This window comes from Aotus nancymaae, unplaced genomic scaffold, assembly GCF_030222135.1.
Source record: "Aotus nancymaae isolate 86718 unplaced genomic scaffold, 86718_ANA_hifiasm-v0.15.2.pri h1tg000014l, whole genome shotgun sequence".
NCBI lineage: Eukaryota > Metazoa > Chordata > Mammalia > Primates > Aotidae > Aotus > Aotus nancymaae.
In genome coordinates this window covers 83,027,595-83,042,677 of record NW_026988425.1, presented here as the reverse complement: position 1 = coordinate 83,042,677, position 15,083 = coordinate 83,027,595, and the positions used below count along the sequence as shown (strand labels likewise).

The following is a 15,083-nucleotide window of genomic DNA, read 5'->3' as shown; positions in this document are numbered from 1 at the left end:
CACTCTACAAAGTAGTAAGCTGTGATGATATACATTTCATGGGAAAAGAGAAAGAATGAAACAGACTTTCTATCTTAAATGTTCCAATAAAAAATACTGAAGTCTTCCTACTATAAATCAACATACTTCTCTTTGTGCTCATATCACTTCAAGGCTATTTAGAATAGACTTTATTTCTAGGGTCTCATATAATAGGAAGTTTTCTTTTTGTTTGCTGAGCTGTTGACTCTGTCATAAAGATAAGTTTTACTGCCTGGTAAACTTCCAGAATAGCTTAATACCCACAGTTTGAGGCCTATTCTCTCATCATGACTCATGTAACTGCTACAACATACTGGCCACACATATTTTGTTTTATGCACAGAATGTCCTGTTTCTTTGAGCCACCCAATGGTGACACAACCAAGCAGATACTAAAGGGAACTTTTAATGAAATTATGAAATCTTAAGGCCCAAGGAGTCATCTGGTTTGGAATCTTGAAACATGGGAAATAGCAGACCTCTCCAAGATGGTAGTTTTCAAATAGTGCGCTTCCTGAAGTTACATAAGGTAAGGGGAACAAAGAGAGGACTATTGTGGGTCAGCTATAATCCTAACAATCATACTTCAAGCAGAGTAGAGACACATTTTTGCTTTACTATATTAGAGTTTCACTGCTAAAACAAAAGCAAAAAATAAGGCTGAAAAGTTATATGGTATTGTTGGGGCCAAGCCCACAGTCTGGTGACTTAGTGTTATGCAGCACTGATCTGAGTACCCAGATAGCCACCTGCTCCCATTTTATCAGATGTCACCTAAGAGGATGAATGTGAAAAAGTGGCAGTGAGGCTTCATAAATGCATGGATTTGAAGAAGTGTAAAGATCAGCTAGTGTTGGAGGTTCTGAAGAATAAAATTTTTAACTGTTCTGGATATAAAACATAACAAGATCTTTACTTTCTACTTCTGGTCTTACACAGTTATATTCTGAAGAAATTATAATTCCCTAGAGATTTTATAAAACAGATTTATGTAAGATATTTTGCACTGTATAATCAATCTTGTCAAAAGAGAGAAAAAATAAAAGTCTGTCATTTTAAAATATGATCTGTTACTGATGAGTGAAAAGCTGAGCTGTTTCAAGGATAAAGCTTAATGTAATGAATAAAAAAGTAAATTATGATGTTATCCTCAGAAAATAATGCATGAATTATTCCCTGTGTCACTACTCTTGCTATAATTAAAGAAGAAAACTGTAACATTTATGAACATGTATTCCATGCTTACCTGGGTACTAAAGTTAACAGACACCATTAGTCCTGTCCCAGAATCTCTGGACACCTGCAAACTGATTAAAGTGGCCTTCTTGTGAGCCACTGCCAGCCGAGAACCCACAGGAAAATACACAAGGCTTTGAGATTCGTCACTTTGTAAGATTTTAATCTGTGCAAATCTGGCGCTGTTGTTTATTGCTGCTCCAGCAGTAACTTCATATAATTCCACAAAAAAATACACTTCAACCTGTGGTATCTGACAATCAGAAAAAAGGGGAAAAAAAAAAGAACTATTACTAACGTATTTCTATCTGTAGATAGTTCTGATACTTAGAAAGGGTATCATTCATATACATTAGAGAAATATATAAATCTAGAGATATATTCTGTATAATTATGGAATTAAATTCTTACATTATCATGACATTTGTTTTTTGGTCTTCCTTTAAAAACACATTTACTTTCTCTGGGCAAGCTTCTTACTAGAAAATCAATGTCAGGAAACAAATCTATGTATACTACGATCAGCAAAAGGATACATTAAATGCATTCATACAACAAAACACTATAAAGTATTTCAAAGAAATGAACTAATTCAGTTTTTTTTAACACGGATGCTGCATCACAAAATATGACAAGAAGTGAAAATATCAAGCTGTATAATGATATATATAGCATGATACCATAAATGTAAAGTTAAAACTACACAAAGCTTAGTATATTTTCTTAATAGATACATAGTTATGGAAAGTTTTCTTTTTCAACTACCACACCCTGACAGCAGTTGCCTTGGGTGGAGGGTTTGGGTGGGGGACAGGGCAGGGAGTGGAGTTGGAGAATACTGCAGAGAGGGAAAAAAATGGAGTTTCAATTTCATAAGGTTTTATTTTTATTTATTTGTAAAGTGTTTTAAATAAATATAATCAATAAAATATTTATAATAGTCAAATCTGAAATTTTATGTATTGTTTTAAATTACCCAAAATTCAGTATATAATCTAAATGTAGTCTGCTAGGTATAGTTTGCTCATGTTTCACCTTGGTTCCTTCTCAACAGTGTCAAATAGTTTATTTTCAAAAGCTTGAATTCAATTATATAACATATTGTCAATCACCTGTTTTTACTAGTCATTCATTCTTAACAAAATCATTTAAAAATCTTAGCAATATTTTTACCTTCCTGGTATAACTCAAAGGAGCTAAGCTGCCTTTACACCTGTAGTGACATTGTCTAATTTGATGTAATGTATCATTTCTACCTACCAGCAATGGCCATTATCTGTTTTTGTGATCATTTTAATGAAAATTATGTCATGAAATTATACAACGAATCCTTCAGAATTATCGAAGTGTTAATAAGTAAGTTATACCTTAGTCACACCATAAATAAACTTAATGTTTTGTTTTCTGAAGAAATATTTAGTTTTTTCTACAGCACATATCGTTCTTTACTGTTGCTGATCAACTGTCAGTTGATACTGAAATATGGAAATAACTGTACTATTTCCACTTTTGAGAAACTACATTTGGCAAGTACAATAAACTAAAGCCCTATCGAAGTGTAGTAACTATATTCAAGAGCTAGTATTCCTTAATGGCCAAGTGAGCTTGAATTCAAAGTAGTTTCTTTTAACTAAGGACTTCGGTATATTACATTCCAACAGAGACTTTGCTTTATTTTCCAGTAAACTATTCCTTTTACACTGTGATGATGATTAGAACATTACTTATAGCCACCTACAATCAAACTAATTGTCATAATTTAAGTAAAGAATCATCTAAAATTGAACAGTGTACAAGATGGGTGCCTACATATCATTAGACTAGTAACAAAAAGAGTCTTCCGGTCTTAGAAAGAAACACTCTATCAAAACAATATTTCCGAACTCTATTGAGAAATCAAGACTTGCAGATCATATGTGAACCTCCCTAGACTCCTAAAAATGACAGAGACTTAATAAGAGCCCATTCCACATGTAATTCCCAGCAGGTTCTTTTGCTAGTTAGGTCAGAAGCACCCAAGGATAATTTTTTGCCCCAACTAGTATAAGATGATTTTTCCAGGGACCAGAACTGCTCAGCAATACAAAACCAAAGTAACAATGAAACAATACCTTACTTACTTAAATATTTTTGAAAATGCTTGCAACAAATATGTAAACACTGAATTTAAACAGATTTTATGGTTAAGGACATGCTTCCTAAGTTAATTGTTACCTTATATATTTCGCTAATATAGAATCATAAGATAAATCATCAAGAAAAGGGGAAATGGACTGAAATTCAAGAAATGAGTTCTAATCTTGGCCCAGTAATTGAATGGGCAAGTTAGTTAAATTCTTCATAACTCGAAAGTGAAAGTATTATAAAACTGTAGAGATGATAATCTGAGATAGGACAGAGTCGAAAACCTTCGCGTGCCAATAGACTGGATTGAGGTGAGGGACACCACCATTGATGAGTGGTGTAATTCTGTGGATGTGTTTGTTGTGTCTGCAGTATCTGTAACTCTTCTACCACTTGTGTTGATGTAGGTCACTGCATTCCCTCAGGCTCCATCTCCATCATTCTGAATAATCTCAACACTCACCATCTCTTATGAAAGGCCAACTCTGCTGAGAGCTGGGCTAAGAAATTCTCATTCATTACTTCCTTTATCTGCCTCACAGCCCTATTATTAACCCCATTAAACCTGTGAGGTTCAGGAAGGCTAAGCAACTTGTCCTATGTCACCCAGCTAATTGGTAGAAGAGGTAAGATTTGAACCAAGGTCTTCCATTATCAGAACCCTAACACTTATACTGACTCCAGTGACTCCAAGAATAAGTTCAGTATAACTGATGTCTTTCCTTTGACAAAAAAATGAAGATGGTGCTTAGGTCAAAAGTCTAGCAATAATTGGGTTGCTCTACGAGGACCTCTAAATAATTTCTCAAAGCCCACTACAGAAGAATATGGCCACAGAACTTGTATTGTTTATATCACTAAGTTTCACTTTATCTGAAATAAAAATAATTTGAACTGGATGAGTAATAAGTTCCCTTCTACTCATAAAATGTTAAAATGTATATCAAAAATTCATAGTACTTTAAAAAATATTTTTTCATTTTCAGAAGAGAATCATCTTCCATCTTCTCTTTTTTTAAATTTCCTCTTAATGAAACTAGAATGTATATTAACCTTGCTTGTACCTTGCCTTTTAACAGGTGAAAAGATAATGAGGGAAAAATGTCTTAAAAATTAGCTGCTTCTCAGAATGTAGAAGAAAACTCTATGATTTTAGTATTACATGTGAAAGAGAAAGAAGAGGTCTGACTAATTTTTTTCTCTTACCTGACTGAAACTATTTGATGATGGGCTCAGTAGCGTTTCTCTAGTTAGGAAAAGGGAGATATGTGCATATATACACACACATACATATTTAGCATCCCATGTATTGCGTGTAACATTCTCTTACCCCTTAATTATATGTTCTTCTGCAAGGAAGGCAAGCTCAGAGGAAGCAGTCTTCCCTAACCCCATCTATACTTTAACTTTCCTATTTCTCTTTATTCAGTTTGCCCAAGCCCATTCCTGATGGCTCTTCTCCTCTCTCTTCTTAGAATTACAAGGTTAACATCTACTGTATGAGATAGATGTTTAAAGTCAAGTGAGATCTTATTAGTATTCTAATTCACCAAAAATCCTATTTGAGATAAAAAGCACAGTTTTTAGTCATTCATGTATGCAAAACATGTTTATGGAGGATAAAACAAGAGACACAGAGATGATTAAACCATATTCTAATTTTTGAGCAGCTAACAGTCTTATCAGTCTATGCTATAACTTATATGCATAAGTTTTAACACTGCATATAACTGATAACCTCCATAAGAAAGGTACAGATAATGTCTTGTAAATTTAGAGAATCAACAATTCCAACTAGGGGTTTCATGGGAGGCATCATGGAGAAAGTGGTATTTTGACTGAGAAAAGGCTATAGTTAAGAAATATAAGGGTTGGGCATCATGGCTCATGCCTGTAGTCCCAGTGTATCGGGAGACCAAGGCGGACGGATCACTTCAGGCTAGGAGTTTGAGACCAGCCTAGCTGGTGAAACCCTGTCTCTACTGAAAATACAAAAATTAGCAGGGCATGGTAGAGTGAGGCTGAGGCCTGAGAATCACTTGAACCCAGGAGGCAGAGGTTGCAGTGAGCCGAGATCATGGCACTGCACTGAAGCCTGGGTGACAGAGTAAGACTGTCTCAAAAAAGAATAAAAAAAAAGAAATGCAGGGTTGAGAGGGTTGATGGAAGCATAAAAGTATTTGGAAGAAATGCATGAAGGAGGATTTAAATGTTTTCAAGTAGAATACAGTAACTCTTCACTTAACAATGACAGGTTCTTGGAAACAGCAACTTTAAATGAAAGGACATACTGTGTGCAGTAGGAACTCAACTGTTGTTTATATCAATTAGTCAATGGTAAAATTGGTTTCATTATACAGCACATTGTTTCACAAAAAGTTACAGTTTCCAAGGGCCTATTGACAAGTGAAGTGAGGACATAGTATATGATTAAATGTCTTGAATACTGAAATTTCAGTTCCTCATTGTCAGTGTGACAGAAAGTTTTAGTAGCTGATGATAACCCAACTCAAGAAAAGCAAAATACAATAACATGATATGTTAAATACAAAAAAAAGAGTATGGATTCAAGACCTTAAAGAAAATATATTTTCTAGTGCTACCACCACCAAGGTGGCCACAACAGCAGCACATTTGCCCACAACAGCTTTCCTGCATACCTCTAGTACATATATATAGATCTCCAAAATGCTTTCTGATCAAAGAAATCAAGTCCTTTGACACGAGTTGATTGGCTGTCTTACTCAGGAAAAAAATCAAGACAGCTCTAGAACATATGTTATTGCTATAAAACAAGTATGATTCCAGATATTTTAAAAGTGATACTGAAAAGACAAAAGACCAGCTTAATAAGACTATCAGTGGCCATGCCACGACTAGTTGAGTATCAAAAGGAAAACCACTAAGTAATTAAAATTGTTTGAATTTGAATCTATTGTGGTACTAAAAGAGGAAATGTTATCATTATGTAAAAAGAGGTAGTTAGGATGCAAGATAAATATGATTCTAACAGTATATCCTTAATATTGTATTAATTTTAATGTGTAGAAGTTAGCATATCAAGACACACATTTTATTAGGCATGTGTTCATTTATTAAGCAATAATACACTTTTTTTTCTTTATGTGTAAGTAGGAAGGGATTAATAAAAAGAATTGTGAATAAGACATTTATTTCTGGAAAAAGAAAGAATTGCACCAAGAATAAAAATAAAGGAAAAAGTTAAACCTACATGGTTGTTATTTCAGAATGGCAAGAAACAAACAAAAAAAAAGAAAAATGACAAGTTTATTTACAAAATTCCATAATGCAATCAAGCCTGTCTAAAGCTGTTGTCAGCAAAGAGATTTAGACATTATGGCTAAGAAAGACACAAACAATCTCCATATCAACAATGCATAAGTTTCAATCATGGTTTTAAAGTGATTAATTCTAAAGAAATAGAAGTTGACATAATAGAAGTTGAAATAATTAGAAGCTGACATTATTTGTGTCTCTTCATTTCTTACCTTCTCTGGTTTGAGTTCAATACTGATAAAGCATTTTGTTTGACCCGTTGTACAGGCTGTGGTCCCTGACACAGACTGAAGTTCCTCCAGCAGGTTTATCCCATCCTTCTGGAGCAAGACGGCTGTTTTGTTAAGTGTGACTCGCCAAAACACCTTGACATCTTCAAAGGCCCTGTGGACAAGAAACCCACCCAATGCCTTAACAGAAGATGTTACCCCTGTGTCTAATACAGTTTATTATCACTGTGCCAAATGGTACCTCTTCATCCAAAGTATAACACTTACTTTACCACTGATGATGCTGAGAATGACCAATTTTCCTCACTACGGATAAGAAAATTAAGGCTCAGGGCTTACGTGGTTTTCTTTGACTACACCCTATTTAATAATGAATAAGTATCCAGATACTGTGAATACAGAATGCGAAACAAATATTTTTCTGTCTATTATGTCAAAAAAAAATGTGAAAATGAAAATCATAGGGAGTTCCTAAAGGCAAGGAAATGTTCCTCATTTCTCTTTTAAAAACAATTTTTCTAAAGAAACAACACTTCCACTCATAATGGTTGTTACTGTAAAATGGGGCAAAGGGAGACCTACATTCTCACAGATTATTTAGAGCCAAAATTGAAAATGTAATATATACATAAATATATATATACACACACACATATACATGTGCATGTGTGCATATCAAGTACATATTTGTGATGAGCATTCAAAAATGCTACTATACAGTTTTAAGTTGCAAATAAAATTTTGGTACTCCAAGTTTTCCTCACAGGAAAACAGTATGTATGTAGAGTGAGCAGATAACAGTCAATATGATGAAGTGATGACCTATACAATCTGATTATCAGTATGGTACTTCTTGAAGTACAAAACACTCAAGGTAACCTTAAGTTATAATCATAAACCAAGTGTCATAATCACAGAATAAGAACTAGATTAATATCTGAAGACATGCCAAATTCCACACTACTTTCTTCTGTCAACATCTTACCCTGCCTCTCCCATTGTATGAATTGAAATTGGATTTGTATAGACACACAGGATGTTACATCTTCCATATACTCTATATATACATACCTGTTTGGCTGTCTTGTGACAATAAGGTGCAGTCTTCTCCTATCAGCTCCTTCCCTGAGTTCCAGTCCACTCTGGGACTCCTCACTGAATCCTATGATGCCATTGTGAAGGTCACTCCCTGAAAAGAAGAATGGAGGGCTATAATATAGTCAAGAATTATTTTAAAGACTTCCCATGTTTCACTAATCTTGCCAGCTCAGATGGTTTAAAAGTAAGGAATTTACAAATGGTGGGGGAAGCTAGAATTGTTAAAACATCTTTATTAAAAATAAACTAAACTATGATAACATCAAGGTGGCTAACTGTGGGAAAAGAAGAACAGAAGAAATAAAACATCAAATCCCACTCCCTACTCTGACATGCACATGTTTATTTTTCTATTAAGATCCTTCTTTACATTTGACAGTATTTGACTTTTCAGATGTTTATCTGTTTTAAGGCTGATATCTTCCACAGAATGTAGGCTCTACTAGAGCAAAAACTTTTATTCACTACTGTATCCCCAGCTCCAAGAATAGCACTGAGCATATGCTAAGTGTTGAGTAAATATTTGTTGAATAAATGAATTCTGTTCAATGGATTTACCTTCACATAAGAGGGTTGACTAAAAGATCCTCTATGCTACCCATGAAGTTATCTGCCCCAGAACAAAACAGAAATATTAAGGAACTCCTGAGCATCTCTGAGTATCAGAAACTTTGCTAAGCAACACTTGAGGTTACAGGTACCATTATAGTTAAAAAAAAAAAAAAGGTTAAACTGGAACAAAACTATGGCTCATACTATACTGAAACCATCACTTCAAATCCTGGGCAGTACCTAAGCCAGCTTCTCAGACTAGAGAAATACCAATGCCTAGTTCTGACTGCTTTCTGTTCCTCCACAGCCCAGTTTTGCAGTGATGCTAGAAGCAACAATCCTAAAGCAATCGGCTCAAAACCATGTGTATTAGTTTGTTTTTTACACTGCTATAAAGATACTACCTGAGACTAGGTAATTTATAAACAACTTCCAATCATGGTGGAAGGGGAAGCAAAGCATGTCACACATAGTGGCAGGAGAGAGAGAGAGCAAGGGGAAGTGCCACTTTTAAACCATCAGATCTCACGACAACTCACTCCCTATCACAAGAACAGTAAGGGGGAAACTGCCCCCATGATCCAATCACCTCCCACCAGGTCCCACCCTCCACACACAGGGATTCTGGGGATTACAACTGGAGATGAGATGTGGGTGGAGATGCAGAGCCACACCATGTTGTTATGTGTACCCATCGCCCTGAAACCTGATTTCTGCCATTCTAAGAAGACAGAACTTCTGAAGTTAGGGAGTAGTTGGGTTAAGGAAACAGAAAACCAGTGAACTGTCCTGATAGGGAAGAACTAGTAGTCATCAGTCCCCGGACTATTTCCCTGGTCTTAAAGTAAATGTGGAGCCCCTTTATTAGGAACATGCAAGTGATGGGCTACTTGGTCCTAGGGCCTCATGGGTGTTTTTGTCTCAGAATGCCAATCCTCATCCTCACCAATCACTTCGTAGCCTGGTATCAGAATCTGGCATTGACTTTTTCTCTTGGGCAGCAACTGTTTTCTTGTCACTTTAGTGAGGATTTAGGCTCTTCAAGTACACTACAAGCTGATCACAGCAGAACCTTCATTTTCTTTTCCAAGGCACTAGCAACTAGCATGATTCTAATGACAATAACACTTCCCTTGTCAGGTTTACACTAATAAATTTGATATCAAATTTCTAGTAAGATGGTTCTAGAGGACTTCCACCAAGAAGGCCGAATAGGAACAGCTCCACAGAGCAGTTCCCAGCGAGAGACGCAGAAGGCGAGTGATCTCCACATTTCCAAGTGAGGTACGAGGTTCATTTCATTGGGACTCGTTGGACAGTGGGTGTAGCCCAAGGAGGGCGAACAGCGGCAGGACGAGCCGCTGCCCCACCCAGGAAGTGCAACCGCCTGGAGGATGGGGGACTTTACCCCCTGGGCACTCTGGTTCAGATACTGTGCTTCTCCCATGGCCATTGCAACCCACAGTCCAGGAGAATGCCAACCGGGCTGAAAAGTACTGCGAGTTACCAACACAGATCCGAGCGACAGCTTTGGCTGGCCCAGCGCCGCAAGTCGTCGGCAGAAAACTGGGTGGAAGTTTTCACTAGTGCCCAGAGCGCCTGCGGGACGACGGACCCACTCCCCATAAAGAGGGAGAGCTGAAAGCAGGGAGACAGGTGATATCGCTTGGCAGGTCCTACCACCACAGAGACTAGCAAACTGAAGCCCTCTCACTTGAGAGTTTCACAGCCAGCACATCAGTTCGAGCTCCATCCGGGACAATTGAGCTTGGTGGGCAGAAGGGCATCCACCATTGTGAAGGCGGGTCTAATCTCATCTGTGTGAACAAAAGCCAGAGGAAACCTACACAGCAGCCGGGCTGAGGCTGAGGCAGCCGAGCAGTGCCTCTGCAGGCAGACAAGGGACAGACTGCCTCTTCAAGCAGCTCCCTGACCCCCGTATAACCAAAAAAAAAAAAAAAAAAAATGCCTCATACAGCAGAGGGGCCTGACTGTTAGAAGGAAAACTAAAAAACAAAAAGAAATAGCTTCAACATCAATGGAAAGGACGTCCACTCAGAGACCCCCATCTGAAATCACCAACTTCAAAGACCAAAGGTAGATAAATCCACAAAGATGGGAAGAAACCAGCGCAAAAAGGATGAAATCATCAAAGACCAGAACGCCTCTCCTCCTCCAAGATGATTCTAGAATTGTAATATGCCAATGATCAAAACCAAAACAAAATAAACTATCTTTCCCTGATTTATTTAGAAAGTCTGTTCTAAAATCTAAATGTGAAAAGATTATAAAGATAGGGATGTGGCAAAATTAATTATCCAGTTAAGTGAGAAATATTATGAAGAAAAAAAAAAACAGGTAGGGAAAAGATGAGGGCAACATTTGCAGGTAAAGGAACTTAAGATATTATGACCACGTGAATGAATGTGCCTGGTGGTGAGGTCAGGCCAATTACATCATATGACGTTAGTGGTAGTGATGGTAGGGTGTCAACCATTTGCCACAGGTGTGCGATGAGTGTGCCTTATGTAGGGAAGGTAAACATTACAGAATCTCACAGACCTCAGCTAAGTTACCATTTGCCTGGCGAGTTAAAACTAAGCTCAGAGCTGATGAAGGGATAGACACTGGTAGGCTGTATCGTCTGATAAAACAGAGAAGCACTTCCGTTCCAGTTGGTACCTAACTTCTGTCCTGAGCCCCCAAAGAGCCCTCTGCCACTTCTCTAACCAGGACTATAAGACCTTCCTGCGATCCGGTAATTAATAGTGTACCGCTTAGAACAGCAAAGAACCTCCAGAAGCGATTTTGATGGGCCTGGCCTGTGCCAAACGAATCACTAAATATTTTTACTATCAGCCCTGGGCATATTCAAATAACTGTAATAAAACATCAGTGTCACAGAATGAGAGGGAGGATGCTGACTGCCAGACTAACTTTAATAGAAATATGTAGATGGTAGTAAGACAACATGAATCAAAATCAGTAAATAACTTGCAGAATAGAATAAGAAATTACAATATTAATACTCTTCATAAACTGTGGGAATAGGAATAAATCACACTAAGTTAATTGATGTAAATTTGTAGCCTAACATAAATGAGAGAATGCTGATCATATGAAAGGAAATTAAACAATTGCAAAATTATTACTGAATTATAACTCAGTGGCTAAAATAAAACATGAATTCCAGGAAGCATCAAATCTCAAAAGTATGCTTTGAGATCTATTGCACAGAATGGTGAATACAGTTAATATAGAGCACTATACATTTCCAAGTTGTTAAGATAGCAAATTTCAAATATTCTCACTACAAAAAATGTTAAGTACTTGAGGTAATGTGCATATTAACTATCTTGATTACACCATTCTACATTATATTTAGAAATCATAACATCATTCCTTGTACCCTCTAAATAGGTATAAATTGTCACTTTACAATGAAACATAAAAATGAAAAAAGAAAAGAATCATGAAATAGCCTGTCAATACTCTAATTCATGTAAGGTACTGACATGCTGATGCATTTCACTTAAAAAAATACAGTATGATTTCAGAGGTAAACTGCAAATTGTCATAAAAAGACTACATAAGATATATGAGAAACTCGAAAATTAATTAAAATGTTAAGCTATTGGAACATATATACACAATAGTATGATGGCTGTATCAACCACATTGGGTCAAAAGCAAAACAAAAGGCAATAGTTTAAATGTATTTGACAACAGATCAAAAGAATTTCCTGACAATGAGATTTTGGACTCTAGGATGGATTATTGAAAGTGGCTGGTAAATTTAGAATGAAATTCCAAAACAGGATAGGCCATCATGTGTTTGGATAATTAAATTAAATGTTCCTTATATTGTAAAGTATAGATTTATAGATTGTATTACTGGCTCTGATCTCAGTGACATTTATAGTACATTAAATTACAGGGGCCTCAGAACAGCATCATGAGTTAATGTCATGGGTCCAAGCTACAGAAAAACAACACTTTAATGCATTCCTATGAATAACAAGTAATTCACCTTCTTCCATTAAATTTAAGCTAGATTCATCCTCATACAAATTACTATGTACCACAAAAGTACATTTTTATCTCTATCATTTCAAAGATATACCTGTAATAATAACCATGGCAAAAGCTGCAAATCCAGTGTCATCGTTCCCCTCCACAATCTGTGCTCCCCCTTGAGGGTTTGTGAGAAACACGTAGAAGAACTCCTGCCCCTCAGGCTCATCATCATCCAAAATTTGAACTGATACTTTACGTTCTCTTTCTCCATCTAGAAATATAAGGGTAAGAGTTTGTTCTCCAAAGTCTTCTTCTTCAACTGCCCATGTTAGGTTGGAAATTCCATAGATACCACGAAAGGGCAATGCATTTGGTTCCTTCTGAGCACATCTTTCACCAAAAGTTTTAACTGTTATGCTGACATTGCCAGTAACCCCACCAGTTCTTCGGACAAGAACTTCTGCAGTGTTGAATGTGCCATTCTTCATCTCCTCTTCAACATAAACAATGGATGGCCCAAGACTGAATATTCCATGAATGGAAATATTAGCAGGTATAGTGGCCACATCAGGCTTTTCAGACATGGCAGGTGTACTATGAAGAGTGACAAGTTTCTCAGGGATGGCAGATACATCAGTTGCCTCAGTAACAATGGCAACCACTTTGGTTGGCTGCAGAATGGAAGTCGTCTTACTTGTACTGAGGTATGTGGTGGATTCAGCTTCTACAGGAATGAGAGTTGTGTCAACTCCTACAGCCACAGATGTCATGGGGAAGGAAATATCCATTCCTGACAGGTCATCATTATCCAATATTGTGATCACTGCAACACTGAAATCTAGATTCAGACGTGGGCTCCAATTAACATCAAACTTTTGTAATCCCCTAATTTCTACTGAAGTAAGGTTAATGTAAAAAAATTCTTCTAGCTCAGGGAGCTGATCATTAATAATGGTTATTTCAAAATCAACCTCGGTTTGGAATTTTTGAAAAAACAGTTCCCCATTCTGAACAGGCTCAAAATCTTCCAGTGGCTTGGCGCTTCCTGCAGTGGTCTGATAAGAAACTTTAATAAGATCGCTGTGGAACCCATATAGTCTTTGCACGTGTAATCTGATTATCTGTGTATCTTCTGACACTATGATATTTCTTGAGCTAGGGGAAAACTGGAAGACGCCCATTGGTTCAATTTCAGCAACGATAAAACCTGATCTGGGAAAAAATTAAATCATGAAGAAATTGATTTAAAAAATAGGAATATCACTGTAGAGATGCATCGTTCACATATTTAAGATGCTGCTCATGAGGGCAGCAACTTAACAATGACATGCCATTTCAAATTCCATCAATCTCTACTTACTTATTGATAAGTAAGGGCACAAGAAATGGAAGAACAGGAGCTGCAAAAGCAGGGACAGGACCTAACAAATCTGAGCTAAATGAAAAGCTCATAGGTCTCTTGTCTATTTCTCTATCATCCCAGAGCAGCTGTCTGAGGGATCTGAAAATCAGACTCTCTCTTGAGATCAGTACAAGGGGACCAACACTACTACAGCTGGACCTCTGACAGCTTTCTTATCTAGCAAATAGAAATAGTTACTGTACCAGCAGCAAAATCCTTGCTTCCTTTAGCTGCCAGTAATGGGACTATCCTCTCATGCAAATGTAGCTAAAACTTTATGTATGATTTAGGATAGACACCCATGATTGCATAATTTATCCTTAGTTTTTTCCTATAGATTCTTGTTGTGAGTTAATCACTATATCAGGGGTTATAACTGGCAGCCTCTTGACCCAATTCTGTCTACAGATATATTTTCTTTTGAAAACAGTTTTTTTGTTTCTAATATAAATTTGAATGCCTTTAGGGAGGATTCTTCAGGTCCCATCACTGTCTCTTGTCAAGCAGCTAACACTCTACATAAAATCGTGGTTAATTGAGCTCTGACAGAGGCCATTCAGCCAGGGTTGGAATCATGGCCCCAACATGTATTAATTATGTAGTTCTGGGTTTACTGCATAATATTTCTATGACTTTTGTCATCTACAAGATGGGACAAATAACAGAATCTACTTCATAAGGTTACTGGGGAGAGTAAAGAGAGAGAAAGATAATGTGTATGAGTGTATATGTTTGTGTGTGTGTATGATTTATGCCTGGCCTAGGGTAAGCACTATAATACTATTTGTTGTTGTTTTTGAGATGGAGTCTCACTCACTCTGTCGCCCAGGATGGAGTGCTGTGGTGCAATATTGACTCACTGCAACCTCTGCCTCCTGGGCTCAAGCGATTCTCCTGCCTCATCCTCCCAAGTAGCTGGGACTACAGGCATGTGCCATCACACCTGCCTGATGTTCAGTATTTTAAGTAGAGACAGGGTTTCGCCATGTTGGCCAGTCTGGTCTTGAACTCCTAACCTCAGGTGATCTGCCCACCTTGGCCTCCAAAGTGCTGGGATTACAGGCGTGAGCCACCACTCCTCACCAAGCACTATAATACTGTTAACT

The 15,083-nt window shown here is 37.2% G+C and overlaps 1 protein-coding gene across 1 annotated transcript in view; it reads right to left on the bottom strand.

Moving 5' to 3' along the window:
• Positions 1–15,083, bottom strand: part of ADGRV1 (adhesion G protein-coupled receptor V1) — a 556,842-nt gene that overhangs the window by 317,232 nt on the left and 224,527 nt on the right. Inside the window, exons 74-77 of the mRNA XM_064376126.1 lie at positions 12,682–13,787; positions 7,980–8,097; positions 6,891–7,062; positions 1,268–1,510 (exon numbers count right to left, since the gene is read on the bottom strand). Coding sequence (XP_064232196.1) covers positions 1,268–1,510; positions 6,891–7,062; positions 7,980–8,097; positions 12,682–13,787 — 1,639 coding nt within the window. The remainder of the gene's footprint in view (positions 1–1,267; positions 1,511–6,890; positions 7,063–7,979; positions 8,098–12,681; positions 13,788–15,083) is intronic.